Raw genomic sequence first — 15947 nt, 5'->3', positions numbered from 1 at the left:
ATAAACCAGGTATCGCCCTCTGTAACTTTTCGGAAAATACGGTAATTTCCCACCGGCCGCATTTTCCATATTAATGACGAATACGGGAAAGACAGACAAGGTACAATTAAGGTTGTGCTGGCAGCCTGGCACATTGTTACTGATGCGCCTTTCGGAGAATTTCTGATTCAGCACGGCTGCCAGGCTACTGTGACTCTATGAGGCTCTGAAATCCGGATGATATTCCTGACTTCGCGCCGCAGAAGCAGGCTGCGAGTCTCCTGGTGCCTTTTTCTCAGTCGCTTGTTATGGGGAATTCGGTGATTCCGCTTCTCGTATTTATTACAGTGGCCCATTTCAGGCTCTGTCTTGTGTTCATCTGCAAATCTGTGCATACTACTACTAGACAGAACCCGATAAGCTGTGTCCCACGATGGGCTAATACAAGCATAAACTGGTCCATAATTGTTGTACAAATAGCCACCGACAGACCTATTCAAGGCAGTCCTTATCGCAGAGCTACAAGCGATCTCGGTTATGAGCACTTGAAGCCTTTCTCTATGTATTACTTCGCCCTGCCAAGTCCGAGGATCTCGTGGCCCTGGACGGTGAGGATGTTCTTGGCCTTATGAAGGGCAAAGTCTCAGCAGGAGTCAACATATAGAAGGAATCAGAATACGATTTGAGATTAGACGCAATGGAATCACAATAATGAGATGTCTTACTAGTATTGGCTGCGAATAGCATTTACAACATGCTGGGGGAGCACGTATTTCTGCCTGAGGCATCTAAGCCAGGTTGAAAGCCTGACTAATGCTTCACACAGTGGCTGTCTTGCTTGTGACTTGAGGCTTTAGGTATCGTCACCAGAAACTCCATTGAATTATTTTCGTCCAAAGGCTATCTGGTATAGCCAATATCCGGGTAAGTGATACATACTTTTTGCGAGTTGTCTCTTCAATAAATTCTGTTTCTCTCAATCCCATCACCTTGGTTGAGTCAAAGTCAATCTGCTGGGAGACACACAGAGAGATTCAGGGATTTATTTACCCTCAAGTCTTCTGGAGCACTCTGGTGACTTTGGTGACGATCACTAGCGCTGTCTCTATTGCTGCAGTGCCTTGAAAGGTCGCATGTGTACTCTGACTTCCCTCTATATCGTTGTATATCTGCTTTATAATGACCACCCCGCTCTCTACTCGCTGGACATGCTGCGATCTCAAACTGATATCTGACATTGTTCTGCAAAAGCATATACCTAAAATACACGTCTTATCCTTTCTGTAACTAACAGACAATAGATACATAATTCACAATGGCTTTTCAGCCGACTCCGACGGATATCTCCGTCATCATCACTACCCCTGGTGCCGCTGCTGGACCTGAGCCGCGCTTCCTCACTGAGCGTCGTGTGACTCCGACATGGACGGTTCTGCAGCTGAAGTCAAAACTGGAGACGATGACTGGCGTGCCGCCAAGCAGCCAGCGTTTACTCCTGAAGGCACCGGGACGTCCTGATCAGTGGGTCGATGGCGATGACAGTATCATCGGAAGCTGGGGCTTGATGAAGGGCTGTGAGATCGAGGTATGCCCTATGCTTCTTTGTTTGCTTTTCGCGTCCGTTGCATATGTGCAAAATTCCCTTTTTGGTGTAGTTGAGGAACCATGAGGGCTTCGTCGTTTAAAGCGAAATGGCCTGCATCCTTTGCCATAAATCCACTTCCCCCCCCATGTCTGTCCAAAGAGCTCCTTCTCAGCCAGACTACCTACACCCCTGGGAATTGACCAACCCCGACACTTGTATTTTTGTGCCTGAAAGCACGGGTTGCGGTATATTTTTAGCGTGTTAATCTTTCTGGATCTCAGCTTAAACCCTTTGCTACCCCCAACACAACCGAGGCCGCACAGCTGATTGACCGTCACGATCTAGGTTCATGATATTCGCCCACAGATGGCACGGCCCAACTTCAGTGACTTGTCCTCTGTGGAGAAATATGTCCTTCCTGAAGCCACGTACGAGTCGCTATCAAACTCAGTCTTAGCCTGGAAAAAGAACCAAAAGCTTGGCCGATTTGACCCCAATACTCTATCACCGGAAGAGTCGATGCGCAAGCAGGCGGAGAAAGACAATAGTGAGATTCAGAGCAAAGGTAAGTCTTCAGGGAGGTAATGACGAGTCATAACTAAAACCACACGTAACACAGGAATTGCCGTCTCCAAACGTGCTATCATCCTTCCCTCGTCACCCCCGCATATTCGACGGGGAACGATACGCTTCGTGGGACCAGTACCTACAATCCCTTTTCCTGGTGTGGATGCCGCTTCCGACGACATCGCCAACTCGGCTCCTTTGCCCATCTGGGTGGGAATCGAGCTTGACGAGCCGACTGGGAAGAATGACGGTAGTGTCAGCGGTAGACGCTATTTTACGTGCCCCAACAAGACAGGTGTCTTCATCAAACCGGACAAGGTGCAGGTGGGGGATTTCCCTCCCTTGGACTTGGATGACGATCTGGATGATGAAATGGAGGAGATATGAATGTTCATTAATGTCCCGAATTGTTCAAAAACGGCAATACTCGAATGAAAGAACCGTATAGTCAGGCTTATGACGGCCTTGCAAAATTATGTCTTTATTCAAGATAGTAAAACTAAGTATGCGGGGCTTCTGCCCGCAATTGTTCTATTAAGTCGCCGATAGACAGGAGGAAATAAGACATATTGGATGGGTAGGCCTCAAAAAAAAAAAAAAAGAACAAGAAGCACAAATACACCGTCATTCCAGTATCCATGCAAATGAATCGCTACACTGCTCAAGGTCAAAAACCACAAAATAAGCACATATATCAAATATACCACGTAGATGAAGGGCGTAATGTGATCCAGCGGGTACAGGAAAAGAAAAGAAAACAGAACAAGGAGCACGCTCGACGACGGGTATGTTCGCAGCCAAGATCAAAACAAACAAACTCGACTGAGAGGGTGCTAGTGAAGGAGATCATCAAGCCTTAGATGCAGTTCCTGCTTTTTGTTTGCCTCTAGGCTTACCCTTCCCAAAACCGGGGGCCTGACCTGACTCAGTGTTAGAATCGTCCTCAGTGCCAATAGGCTTCGATGCTGACTGGGGACTAGATAGGTCATTTTCAACAGGAACACAGCCCTGTGTGAAGAAGAGTCGGGCGTCTTTTCCGTGCGTATTGGCAAAACTGTAATAGTTTCCTGCATACAAGAAAGTACATCGGATTAGTACGTACAATCCGATAAACAGGGAGTCAACAGGGAGGCGAGAATGAAACAACTTACCCCTTGGAACTTGGAAAACGCAACCTTTGCCAGCACTAAATTGGACGCCTGATATATCGACCTGGACTCGTCCATGACATACATAAAAGACCATGTGCATCTTCTTCGAGTTCTTTGGCTTTTTGACTCCCCCGGGAGGCAATTCGACGATACCAGAGCCTATGAATGGCGAGCTAAGAAGTTTCGCAAACCGGAAGGTGGAGTCTTTGACGTCTCTGGTCTCGATTCCGGATGGAGCATATGCGATGTCTACATTTACGGGACAGTCAGCGTATTGTGTTCACTAGCAAACCAGGCAATGAGAATGATAAGGAATTCGGAGTCCTTACCAAGAACCTCTTCTTCAACAGAACCGGCTTGAGTTTCTGGGTCCCATTGTCTAACGTAGCCATGCAAAACACCGCCTTCTTTCTCCCAAGGATCGAAGGAATTGTCCTCTTCCCCATCCGAATCATCATCCCGGCTTTTTCGGGATTTCGATTTCTTGGACGATCGCCGTTTGGTTTTCCTCTTCTCCGGCTCCAGCTCTTCCGTCCGAATAATCTCCTTAATCGTCGAAAGCGGATATCGTTGACCTTCAGCAGCTTCACCATCACCATAGACACACCTCTCATTTTTCCAGTAGGCAAGCGGTCTGACAGACACTCGCCCGGACCGGGTGTGTGTGGCGCTCCCATCGGTGGGCATTTCTCGCTTCAGTATATAGAGACTCCGCCCCTTGAGTGGCCCTGTACGATTGACGTAATTCTCTACCACTTTGTCCAACTCCCGATCCCCCGAGCTCTTTACATCTCGCTTGTCCTGTTCGGCAGTCTTAGTCTTCTTCGGGGGTGGTTGCTCTCCTGCATCATCAACATTTTGGCGTTGCGATTTCGGCGGCCTTCCAGGGCGCTTGCGTTTTTGCGCAGTCTCCTGGATTTCCGGCTCATCGGGTTGTATGTTATCTTGAATTCGACCTTTCCCGGATGTTGTCTTTTTCTTTGACTTAGGGGCGGCTCTTGATCGCTCCGATCTGCGCGAGCCAGTGACTAAAGATGGCGAGACATCTGTTTCCACAACAACCTGTTCAGGCTCCTCCAGTTGCTCTTCAGCGAGTGTATCGTTGCCTGCCATGAAGCTGCTGTCGTAATCGTCCCGCAAATGTTCTGATGAATTTGCATTCTCGTCTCCGTTTAACTGACTGTTAGAGTCATCATCAGAAAATTCGACTGCGATTTCTGACGTCTTGTTTATTCCCTTATTGTTCCTGGTGCCGTTGACTTGGTTCAGGGACGGTGCGTTGATAGAACGGTTGGTGAGGGGAGATATGTCTCGTCGTGCATCTCCTTTTGCACTTCCCAAGCCCTTACCGTCTGATGGACTCGAGGAGGGTATATCGCGTTGAGGAGTCGCAGAAGATCGTAAGCCGGGAGTCCGTCGCGGCGATCCAGTCAACCCGGATTTCATAGGAGATCGTCCGTGGGGTGGTGGAAGAAAGGAAGCGCGTCCGCCATTTGCGCCGTTCAGGAAATCAGCGGGACCAGGTCCGTTACCTATATTCGAGAGCGAGAGTTAGTATCCGAGCCGATGAATTGAAAAAAAGGTGTGTATACCTTCATCCATAGACATTCCATCTGATCCAATAGATGAATTGTTGCTGAAGCCATTTTCTATCCCAGGTGAGTTTTCGGGAGACGAGAACATCCCGTCGATTTCTTCCATTCCATGCTCATCGCGTTTGCCCTCTTTCAAAGTGATTCCTGTTCGCCTGCATCGGATTTCCTGTCAGTTGTCTTTCACAACGACGTAGCGTCCGCCATCGAAACCCCGGGTCGCATGAACTCACCTTCCTGCTTTACCGACGTTTGAATAATCATAGTCGCGCGTTTTCGCCGGCCCTCGAGGAGCCATTTTTGCGGATTTTCAAGAATTAAAGCACGAACGATCGTTTGGACTAACAGTATTACTATACGGGGTTGACACTGGGTGTTAGAGTCGCGTAGAGGCCAGTCTCAGGAAAATTAGACTGTGTATAAGTGTTATGAAGGCACAGACTCCACTGCAGCACGAGCACGATGCCGGCAAAGATATTCGAACGTTGAAGGCAGTGAGAGGTTGGTTTGACGCCTGGGAGGGGAATTGAAATGGAATCTATGATGGGCGGCGAACAACACGCGCGGAAGCGCCGCTAGTCCGGAACGGTACTTGACGCGTCCAAAAGTCCTACTCTCTTTCTACTTTGTAGAATATGTGAACAAATCATTGACCATCTTCGACATATTCGCACTTGAACTTCACTTTAATATTCTTATTTATTTAGACTGGCTCTTTTTTTTTGAGTATGGAAAACCCGAACCAATGCCCCGTCGAAGTATCCGATGCGCCTTGTACCTCTGCGGGATCCTTCATCCCTCCCAGTATAGATCAAGCTCGTTTACTATCTGGAGACTCGTACACTTATTACTCCCCATTTCCTCTGGGAAATACAGAGAATGCAGCACACGCCATTGGCGAAGACGGCCAGGATGGCACAGCACCTTCTTCACTCTCGGAACACGGATCATCGGAGTACTTCGTTTTGGGTGTTGACGAAGCTGGTCGTGGCCCAGTTCTGGGTCCGATGGTCTATAGTGCCTTCTACCTACCGCATACTCTCCATCATTCCCTATTGGCTCGCGATTATAGCTTCGATGATAGCAAAGTCCTTACCGCCGGCGTCCGCGCGAATCTGATGCGTTTACTGTGTACCGCTGGAAACCCACTCCATGCATCATGTGGGTGGGCAACAAAGCTTTTGTCTGCGCGAGATATCTCTTCCGGAATGATGCGGCCTGGCTCGGGCGTCTATAACTTGAATGCCCAGGCGATGGATGCCACAGTCGAGATTATCCGCGGCATTGTGGAGGAGCGCAAAGTTGATGTCAGGGAAGTCTATATTGACACTATCGGAAATCCAGCGACATATCAACAGAAATTGGAACGAATCTTCCCTACTCTCAAAATCACTGTCGCCAAAAAAGCCGATTCTTTGTATCCATGTGTGAGCGCTGCCAGTGTCGCTGCCAAAGTCACTCGGGACGTGGCGCTAGAGCTTTGTCACGACGCTTTTCAAGCACTTCAACAGCTTGAAACTTCACACGAGATGGCAACAGATAGTTGGGGAAGTGGGTACCCATCGGACTCCAAATGCGTAAATTGGCTCCGAAAACACATGGATCCCGTCTTCGGTTGGGGCAACGAATGCCGATTCAGTTGGGGCACCTCAAAAGAAATGCTTGAGCTCAAGGGCGGCACAAGAGTGGACTGGCCTGTTGAAGAGGAAAGTACGCAAATAAAAGATTTCCTTCTGACCACCGCGAATCATGTGAAGCGGACCGAGCAGGATGCTTTGCGGGAATGGTTCGGAAGCAGAAGAACTGAAGTTCTGTGAGAAAAACAGCATTTATGTGTTTTAGGAGTAATATTGGTTGACAAGTATTGTGATACCCCATCTGAAGCGGTTATGAATATCAAGACAATGACAGAACATTATAAATGAGGTAGTAATCACACATCCCATGGGTATATCCTTTGAACTCCTTGTGACGTGTACAGTATGTATGGCATGATAGTTTCCAGAACCCTAGTGATGAGCTTGATCCAGACGAGGTGACAGGTACGCAATGACAGGCAACAGACGTCTGAGTTAAAGTGAATGTATAACCGATGGCAAATTTTTGAAACAAGGGTGGGGAGAACACCGGCAAGGACGCATCAAAGAGTCGTAGTCGAAAAGTAATAGTTGTCCCACAGGTATTCATAATCTTCAATGACGCTTCCCACAAGGTCGAGCAATGGTTTGCCTTTCATCTTACCAGTCAACCCTCTCAAACAAGACCTATCAATTGTCAGCTCAATAAGTCCACGTGAAAATAACGAGGTCAGGATTCCATACTTGGTAATGTTCTCATAGAATGCACCACGCATGAGCCACCAGCCCATCGCCAATCCGCGCCTTTTGAGTTCCGTTCGCTCAAGCCCTGTGAGACCTCGGAGGCCCCCTGCTACCCGCTCGCGGAAATCAGATTTAGCAAGTTGGCGACAGCCATATTCCATGCCGAATCCAATTAGCCAAGGTCTCCAACTCTTTTTATCACGACTCCATCTTTGCATCGCTAGTGCATAGATGACCGGCCGAAGAATATAGAGTACTTCCGCGAACTGGCCCTGGCCACTAACTCGATGCAGAAGTGCTTTTGGAGGCTTGATATCATCGGCTGTCAAAACTTTGGATATGAGATAATTAGAGATATCATTCACTTCAGGAAGTGAAGGAAGTGATAGCCCTGTCCGCGGCATTGTCCAACTCAGGTCAGTGGATCGCTCACTGACAGGCGTCTCCATCCCATTCCAGTCGCTCTCTTCTTCGTCCGCAGTTCTAGGATCTATCTCGCGCTCCGGTAACGGAGGGCTGACCAATGGTCTGGATTTTGTAAGACGGAGTAGGAAAAAGCGGCATATTGCCTTGATAGCTTCGATGAGAACAACAACGCGCCAGCGGACCTTTTCACCCCGTCGTCGCGCAATCATCTCCCATAACAGCTCCGTATACCGTACCATCTGGAGCGTCAGAGCCACTCGATGATATAACGGAGAATGCGAGATCCAGAACTTTGTATATCGAGTATGTGATGTGGGTGCTGGTCGTGGAATAGTGGAAGGAAGTCTCGCAATGACTCGGGAAACAAGGGAGTCATGGTAGAGTGATAGGAGTTGCACTCCTGAATGAACTGCAAAATCGTATTAAGGTAACTCTTTAACATGAGTGCACAATTAGACTGCATGCATACCGCATTCTGATGATATCTCGGAATCGCGATAACGTCCTACGGAAAGCTGTAGCATTAGATTTGACCACGCAGAACCGGACGGGAGCTTCTTTCTGCTTTCACCTGGGATTATGTATGTCAAAGACCTCAGCGCCGACTCGACTTGGCCCACAGAGCTAGCATTTTTCGTCACGAAGTCTTCGTATAATGGAAGCCACTTGGATGGCTGCAGGAACGCTGCAGGTATAGGACTTCGGCTTTCCCAAGAAGTTTCCATCTCAGACAAATGTCTTTGTTGAAAGAAATTAGAGCGGCAGAAAGAATACTAGAATTAAATGGATGAGCCGGGGTTCTGAAGCAGCAATCAGTAAAACATTGAATCAACTGAGGTTCGCATCGGTCATCGCGATTAAGGGTGACCCTCGTAGTACGGGGAACGGCACGTGTCCGGCTCCTGGAAAGGAATACCGAGGTTGCGGGTGGGGTGGACAAACGCTATTCCCCTTGCATCGAATACCATACATGAACACTTGAAAGGAGCCCAAAATCTAGGACCCTCTTGCCTCTCTCTGTGCAGAGTACCACTTCACACTCAACACTATAAACATATACAGGCGTTTTGGTCGGAATCAGCTGTAGTAAGGTCCTTCAGGCTGCCTCGTCCGAACACTTTGTACTTCTATATCCCATAAAACAGATTCGAACATCCAGTTGTTATATCATGCCAGGATTTCATTCAAGCCCAAAAGAAATTTCAAATGCCCCATAGCGTATCTCCTTAATATGATGTTGATAATACAGAATCCATAAAACGCGGTCTCTCAAATCCGCCCCAGCGCAAATCAGACAGATCGTTGTCCTGAGATCAAGAGTCACCATTCTCGTACATCAGATCATTCATCGGCAAACTTCCACAGTCCACCTCGCATCGCCTCCCTGTATCGTTCATTGATCTTTTCTCTCTCGAGGTGTTGTGCTATTGCGCGATCATGTTCTAATTCCTGAGTATCGGGCATATCCGTGCGCCAGAATCCAGGAGGCGTGCTTGGACGGTGGTGGTCATGTCGGTGTCTACCGTAGGTGTTAGCCATACTTCTAGCTATGGCCTCATGAAGAAGTCTCTGGCGATCTTCAACACTTATATGATCCAGTATATGATTCTCTTCGCCAAGATATTCCTCCAAGATCCTTTGCTCGTCTTTCTCCTGGCATGAACCCTTCGGGTTCATAAGAGAACCTCCAAGTCGCGTCATGGCAAGGAATTTATCACCACAGCAACCAGGACGTGTGCAGCCGGTCATACACTTTCGTTCGTCCTTTCGACGAACAACCGTATCATATGCAAAATCCAGTCCCTGATTATTCTCTGGGTTGATCTTAAAGTGTCGAAGGTCGAGTCGGTGAGGCGGCCGAGCTCGATAGGGTTCCTCTTCCGGGTGGATATCGGTTATATCAGGAGCTGTTCCTGGCTCCCACAGCCGGTTTCCATGCTGAGCAAACTGTGACTTGTGTTGATTTGTTCCTGGAGCAGTAGACCTATTGGTATCCAGTTCGCTTCGTTCGCCGCCATTCGGAATTTCCATCTGTATGTTCTCGGTATGAGGAGTGGATGAGTAGGAGGTCGTCTCCGGGACCTTTTCTCTATCAGAAGTGATTCCCTTTTTTCTTGGCATGTCCAATGGGCGCCTAGAAGGCAATGGCTGTTCAAGAAGGCTATCCAGCCGCTTCTGAGTTAGGACACTGTTCATGTTGGCGCTCGAATGTGTTGATTGGACGCCAAATGGCTGCTTCTTAGGCACTTTTCGAGGAGCATGGTACAGATTTTCATCGCCGTCTTCTGCCAGCGAACCTATGGCATGCCTAGAGCTTCTCGCAGGCTTCGCCGACTTTTGTTCTGGCCGAATATTAGAAGGATCATTGCCAGCCCGCAAATTACTGTCCACCGGTTGGAGCACTGTGCGCTGCTTAGGATACTTCTGTATCGGCTCAGTCCGATGCCGATACCGTCGAGGTGGAGACTTCAACGTATTTGATGATGATCTCAGGGGATCGAGGTCTAGTCCGTTGGATTTTCTCTTTGTTGGAGTTTCCACAGTGTCGCCAATATCATCCAAATCTTGGGTTCCGCCAGCCCCTTGGTTCCCAGTCAAGCTTCGCAAAGGGCTAGAGGACATGCTCTCGCTCCTGATTAGGATAGGCTGCTCCGATTTGTTGTTCGCCGGCAGTCCTCGTTTGTGCAACCGCTTTGGGTCTGGCACAAGCTCGCGCTTCCTTTTTAATATCCGAGTTCTCTGTGCGGTCGGGTGTCCGGGCAACTGAGGGATCATAGTCGTTTCATCACTATCAAGGGAAGGATCAGACTGTGTTGATGCTGGCGCCAAGGACATGGCTTGCGGGATCCGATCGGTATTCAGTTCAAAGTCGGCTTCAACCGGACTTAGCGACACGGAATGATTGTCACCGACTTTATCTGGAGTCAAATTTGAGGTTGGAAGTACAAGTCCTGCTGCAGCTTCGCTATCGGCCTCCACCGGCTGGTCAGTAGATGACATGGCTGATCCCATTGCTGAGGGATGAACAGGCGTGTTGACAGGGGTATCTTCAACCTGCCTGAATCTAACCTCGCCTTTGGCGAGCACAAGGGAGAATTCTTTTCTATCGAGAAGAGTCCTCCAGTAGTGTAGCTTTCTTTTATCCCGTTTGATCTTGTCCTTCAAGTGCCTGGACGCCTGGAATAATGTCTGAAAATCCTCGTAGAGGGACAGATATTTATCCAAGACAATCTTCGTTCTGTCCTCTGCAGTGAGTCCATCTCCTTGCTCACCAGTCTTGAACCCTGACAGAAGATGCTCCGGTGAGTATCGATCCTTCAATTGAGTCCAATTATCCAAGTCCTCATTATCCTCTTGACCGACATCGGTTCGGCGGATTTCCTCTCTCATGAGTATGTTCTCGCGGCGAAGTTTTTGGTTCTCTAAGGCAATATCATGACGCTCTTGATCCGCAAGCATAGCTCGTTCCTCAACTTCCCTCAACTGTGCGTCACGTTGGACAAGATCCGTGCGTAAAGTTTTATATGCATCATCAAACAATCTCTCACATTCTTGGGCGACAGAAGTATGAAGTTGCTTCAAGACCTCCATGAGGGAAGATTTCAGGATGCAGGGACAGTGCCCATTGAGTAATTGGTTCCTGCTTAATGTGCCATAGGTTGCGTGAGACGCGCCTCACGCGTTGAGGTTGCTAGATAAATGGAAGTATGGACTAACTAATATCATAATATATGATGACAGTGATCGTCTGTTATGTTATGTTATGACAATACAGTAAATTTCACTACTTACTTGTTACAACCACTATCTGGTATCATTAAGGGACATATTTGATGATTGTTACATTGTAACAAATATGAAATGTAATTTTGATACGTTTTGTAAGTTTTGTGGGGCGGCCTTATCACCGCCACAATCAGTTCCTATACCATTTTTGAAAGTGTCAACTTGATGTACATCACTGCATCCATCCAACATCATGTCTTGAATGCTGCATATTCTGTCCCCTCCTCATAAAAATGACGGGAGCGTCTCTTTCTGCAGCTGCTCCATTCAGGTAAAATCTCTATCTTTGAATACCGACGTGCATGATGCTCAAAAGACGCTTTGACGAAGAGAGTTTGGACTTTCCACAGCCTAAGCGCACACGTAGGGTTCAAGGATATCATGGGGATCGCCTCTCGTCCTTAAGTGACGAAGTTTTGCTCCAGATATTATCCTTTCTTCCGATACCGTCTCTTTTATTGTGCCAAAGGTTTAACCTCCTTTTTTTTTCTTAGTTTCATTCTTGCGATTGTCAATCTGATCTGACAACTCTACATGATCAGTCGCTGACATCCTTTTTTAGGGTATCTCGCCGTTTCCATGCTTTGGCTGGGGACTCGGAGTTATGGAAAAGGAAATACTATTCCCGATGGGTTGGGCCTCGAGCACGTCGTATCGCAAACGTTCGGCGTATCAAGGCTCTAGCCTCAAAAGCCGAGTACTCGCCCCAAGTTTCAAAATGGTTGGGTCATGCCCATCTAGCTGATGAGGGCAGAATGACGAATTGGAAGAAACAGTATCGGCTTCGTCATAATTGGTCTAAGGGTACTTGCCGAGTCACTGAAGTTGAGTTTCCGCAGCCGGTACGACCACCGTTGCTAGCGGAGTTTTGTGCTGGCTTTATTTTCACGGTAGACGCCGAATTTGGCATTAGGTGTCGACTTGCTAGCAACCCTAGCTCATGTGTGGCAGGCCTGCCTCTGTCGGACTCTGGTTCCAAAACCTCAATGAACCCAACAGCATTGGCGGTAACCTGCTCTGTGCTGCAGAACATGGTTCAGATTGCGGTTGGATTTGAGAATGGTGATTTTAGTGTATATGACATGGATATCACAACTTCACGACTGAAATTGCGCCTCTCTCACGCAGGCTCCGCCGACGGAGGCATAATTGCAATGGCTTCCTCGATTCCTTATGTACTGATGGTATCACAGCAGAAGGTCTTATCGCTCTATGAGATTGGATCTTCAGCTGAATTAGCGAACCCAGGCAAATTAGATGGGCCAAATTCGAGCACGATGGAGTCAGCGGCAGGCGTGCATCTGGTTGTCTCTCTCAAGGCAGATAGCATTCTGTCCCCGATATCTTTATCCATTCGCGTTGCAGGCTTGGGGATCATTGCATCGATCGTGTACAGCTTCCTGCATATAGGCTGTGGCTGGTCGCTGGGTATTCAAGAATTGCATTTCAATGAGAACGGCCAACAGGTTAGGTCGCGACTAGCAACTACAGTTGACTCTCAATATGGTGCAATTCTTCTGCCGAAACGAGGACACGGGCCCGCTCCCTTTACTGAATCGATGGGTGATGAGCTTTATGAGAGATCAGCAGAGCCTTCGATATCACATCACGAACCACCGACGTCAATATCCTATTCTCATCCTTATCTCTTAACCTCTCATGCAGACAATACCTTGACCGTTTATCTTGTGGTTTCCACAGGCGCTAGGCTCTATGTTCACGGAGGTCAGAGACTATGGGGCCATACATCGTCAGTTTCTGCCGTCCAAGTGAGTGACCGTGGAAAAGCAATATCTGTTAGCTCTCATGGTGGTGAAATCCGGGTATGGGAACTCGAAACACTGATCATGTCAATTGGATCTTCGAGGGCATTATTGGCAGAAAACAGTATTCAGATTAGTCCCGAAAACAAGCCATGGAGAAAACACCGAAGATTCAGTCCATCGAAAAATATTCCCTCTTGTGGCCTTGATCAATCTCGGGTATCCTCTGCAGAAATGTCTCAAGGACTCGGGCGAATGCGAGGCTGCATTGGCTTTGATGATGAGCGCGTACTGTTACTTTGGGAGAAGGATGTCGGGACGCAACTATTAGAGCTCTATGATTTTACATGATTGACTGGAATGGAGAAATAAATCCAGGGCTATGGCAATGGCTGTTATGCTCTTCTTCGAATGTGAAGGGAGCCTCTCTGATGGCAACGTACTTCCCATGATCGTAATTTAATTGTGGAAAAGAAGGCTTTATCTCAAGCCTTACCATCTACTCGTCAATTGCCCCTCTGAGAACTAGCTGGTTATGAAAATTTTTGGGTCGATGATAATCAGAGCCCTCTGCCCTCACGGCCTGCATGGATCAGTTGAGCCTACTGGGGACCTTGGGAGGGTGGCATCCTACTCATCGAAGGCCACAAAATTTCCTTTTATTCGAACATCATCGCACCTGAACATTGTACTCTCTTTTTCGCAACCTTCTTATCTTGACAGTTCTCTTGACGATTCTCATAAGATATCCCAAACTGGGGCGTGACGGTTACTGATACCAGCAGTAGAAGAAGTGTTTTAGATCAGGGAACGATGAGGACATTAACGTGCAATATGCAGCTTGGCAGAGCAATTGCTCGAATAACAGCCGTTGCTGGTGAGGATGCATCACGTACAGCCATCAAAACCCGAAGCATCAATTATGCAGGCTGTCGGCAGGCGAGGAGTATTGAGGTCTGGGGATAGGAAGGGCAATTGTCAGTGGCATCCCTCCTTCATGACCAGGTGTTTACATCTCTTCCCTTGGTGGTTGGTAAGAAACATCTGCCTCCCAATTATTGTTAATATTATGATTCTATCTATTCTAATCCAATCTACTAGATATACTCTGCTCTCCATAAGATGATAATAATGATGATGGACGGTGGACGCTGACTCTTTCCGCAGGCTCGACTAGTACTCACTCGTCTCGTTAACCATCTAATTGCTAGGCGACTTTAGCCCAGGAACCACGGGAAGCGCGCTCTTCGCACCCCGCACCAACAAGTGAACATTTGCTTTAGCACTTTTTTTTTTTCGGGTTCCCGCAAAACTACAAAATTCATTCAATCAATCTCTGATCAATTTTCCGGTCCTTCACTCTTCCTCAGCCTCCTCAGATTCCTTTGTCTCTGTACACCTCAAATTCATTATCAAAAAAAAAATCTTCTTCCCCCACACACACCCTTATTATCTGTCATAATGGATTACCAGGCCGGAGGTCGTGGATGCTTCAACTGTGAGTCCTTCCTTGTTTGAAACACAAAATTCTTCTCGACTGCCGCAATTTGGGTGTATCGCGTATCTTTTTGCTCGAATGTATCTCTTCCCCCAGGTCTCTCTTATGATTCTGCATTGTATCCGTCAGATCTGCTGTAAAGGAAGATGACGATTGCATGAAACTTCTTGTCCTGCTTTTTTTTCTCCTTTTTTTTTTTTTTTTTTTTTTTCTCTTCTTTTTGGATCTCTCGCGTCTTATCACCCAGACTTTGATATGTATGCGTTTTTGAAATTTGCTGCAAGTTGTCCCTCTTTTGCACAGCGCAGAGAAATCAAGAAGAACACAAGTGGAATACGGACAACTGACAAAACTCTCTTACTGTAGGCGGCGATGCCTCTCACCAGGTAAGACTTCTTATGTCACCGCTCCGGAGATTTGCATTTTGCAGTTTCAGTATCTATATGATGGAAGTTAACAGCCACCTAGGCTCGTGATTGTCCCAAGAAGGGCACCCCCACCTGGTATGTTCCCTTGCTCAATCTTCCGAGGTCTACACAGTCTAATATTCTCTCTCCTAACAGCTATAACTGTGGCGGTATGCCGTTGTCCCTTCTCTCCCTCCCCCAGTTTTATCCTACACAAGAAGAAATCTCTAATAATATCGGGCAATGACAGGTCAGGGCCATGTCAGTAAGTCAAACTTGTTACGCCGATCACAGACAGACGGGAGAGTTTAAATTGATGTGTTCCCTTCCTAGGCCGCGAGTGCACAGTAGCTCCCAAGGAGAAGTCATGCTACCGCTGCGGTGTTGCTGGACATATCTCCCGCGAATGCCCTCAGTCGGGTGCCGGTGATAACTACGGTGGACCCTCCACCGGTGGTGGTCAGGAATGCTACAAGTGTGGCCAGGTTGGCCACATCGCCCGTAACTGCTCCCAGGGTGGCAACTACGGCGGTGGTTACGGCGGTGGCTTCGGCGGTCGTCAACAGACTTGCTACTCCTGCGGTGGTTTTGGCCACATGGCTCGTGATTGCACTCAGGGCCAGAAGTGCTACAACTGTGAGTTATCTCCTATCCACTTTTCTTCCATTGGATTCCTTGAATAATAATTATCGTAGGTGGCGAGGTTGGTCATGTTTCTCGTGATTGCCCCACTGAGGCCAAGGGTGAGCGCGTTTGCTACAAGTGCAAGCAACCTGGACACGTCCAGGCCGCTTGCCCCAACTAGTCGGCACATACCTCGGATCATCTGTCTTCTCAATCGCACTATTACACACCGAGCCATTGATTTGGAG

General features: G+C 47.9%; 7 protein-coding genes across 7 annotated transcripts, besides 2 other annotated features; 4 read left to right on the top strand and 3 right to left on the bottom strand.

Moving 5' to 3' along the window:
* Positions 1-1294: 1294 nt before the first annotated feature.
* ACLA_027020 (tubulin-folding cofactor B) lies at positions 1295-2518 on the top strand (the record flags this gene model as incomplete). Its single annotated transcript, XM_001269405.1, has 3 exons — positions 1295-1564; positions 1910-2129; positions 2184-2518. 3 exons carry the CDS (start codon positions 1295-1297, stop codon positions 2516-2518), a joined length of 825 nt encoding a protein of 274 aa, XP_001269406.1.
* Positions 2519-2980: 462 nt separating this feature from the next.
* ACLA_027010 (Cupin domain protein) lies at positions 2981-5172 on the bottom strand (the record flags this gene model as incomplete). The annotated part of the gene is made up of 5 exons (XM_001269404.1): positions 2981-3198; positions 3283-3531; positions 3612-4814; positions 4875-5029; positions 5108-5172. 5 exons carry the CDS (start codon positions 5170-5172, stop codon positions 2981-2983), a joined length of 1890 nt encoding a protein of 629 aa, XP_001269405.1.
* Positions 5173-5602: 430 nt separating this feature from the next.
* On the top strand, positions 5603-6691 carry ACLA_027000 (ribonuclease H2 catalytic subunit RNH201; the record flags this gene model as incomplete). The annotated part of the gene is made up of 1 exon (XM_001269403.1): positions 5603-6691. One exon carries the CDS (start codon positions 5603-5605, stop codon positions 6689-6691), a length of 1089 nt encoding a protein of 362 aa, XP_001269404.1.
* Positions 6692-7014: 323 nt separating this feature from the next.
* On the bottom strand, positions 7015-8346 carry ACLA_026990 (peroxisomal membrane protein PEX16; the record flags this gene model as incomplete). The annotated part of the gene is made up of 3 exons (XM_001269402.1): positions 7015-7138; positions 7196-8030; positions 8091-8346. The coding sequence occupies 3 exons, from the start codon at positions 8344-8346 to the stop codon at positions 7015-7017; spliced, it is 1215 nt and encodes a 404-aa protein (XP_001269403.1).
* Positions 8347-8962: 616 nt separating this feature from the next.
* On the bottom strand, positions 8963-11212 carry ACLA_026980 (SAE2 C-terminal domain-containing protein; the record flags this gene model as incomplete). The annotated part of the gene is made up of 1 exon (XM_001269401.1): positions 8963-11212. The coding sequence occupies one exon, from the start codon at positions 11210-11212 to the stop codon at positions 8963-8965; it is 2250 nt and encodes a 749-aa protein (XP_001269402.1).
* Positions 11213-11712: 500 nt separating this feature from the next.
* On the top strand, positions 11713-13521 carry ACLA_026970 (WD domain protein; the record flags this gene model as incomplete). The annotated part of the gene is made up of 3 exons (XM_001269400.1): positions 11713-11770; positions 11833-11876; positions 11950-13521. The coding sequence occupies 3 exons, from the start codon at positions 11713-11715 to the stop codon at positions 13519-13521; spliced, it is 1674 nt and encodes a 557-aa protein (XP_001269401.1).
* A 1110-nt stretch (positions 13522-14631) lies between these two features.
* Positions 14632-15880, top strand: ACLA_026960 (putative zinc knuckle domain protein (Byr3); the record flags this gene model as incomplete). The annotated part of the gene is made up of 7 exons (XM_001269399.1): positions 14632-14668; positions 15035-15054; positions 15137-15171; positions 15232-15245; positions 15326-15340; positions 15409-15711; positions 15771-15880. 7 exons carry the CDS (start codon positions 14632-14634, stop codon positions 15878-15880), a joined length of 534 nt encoding a protein of 177 aa, XP_001269400.1.
* Positions 14845-14890: a microsatellite.
* Positions 15601-15632: a microsatellite.
* Positions 15881-15947: the final 67 nt, after the last annotated feature.

Source organism: Aspergillus clavatus, genomic scaffold, assembly GCF_000002715.2.
Source record: "Aspergillus clavatus NRRL 1 1099423829805 genomic scaffold, whole genome shotgun sequence".
Lineage (NCBI taxonomy): Eukaryota > Fungi > Ascomycota > Eurotiomycetes > Eurotiales > Aspergillaceae > Aspergillus > Aspergillus clavatus.
Note: the sequence above shows the minus strand (reverse complement) of the source record. Positions and strands in the feature narration are given on the sequence as shown.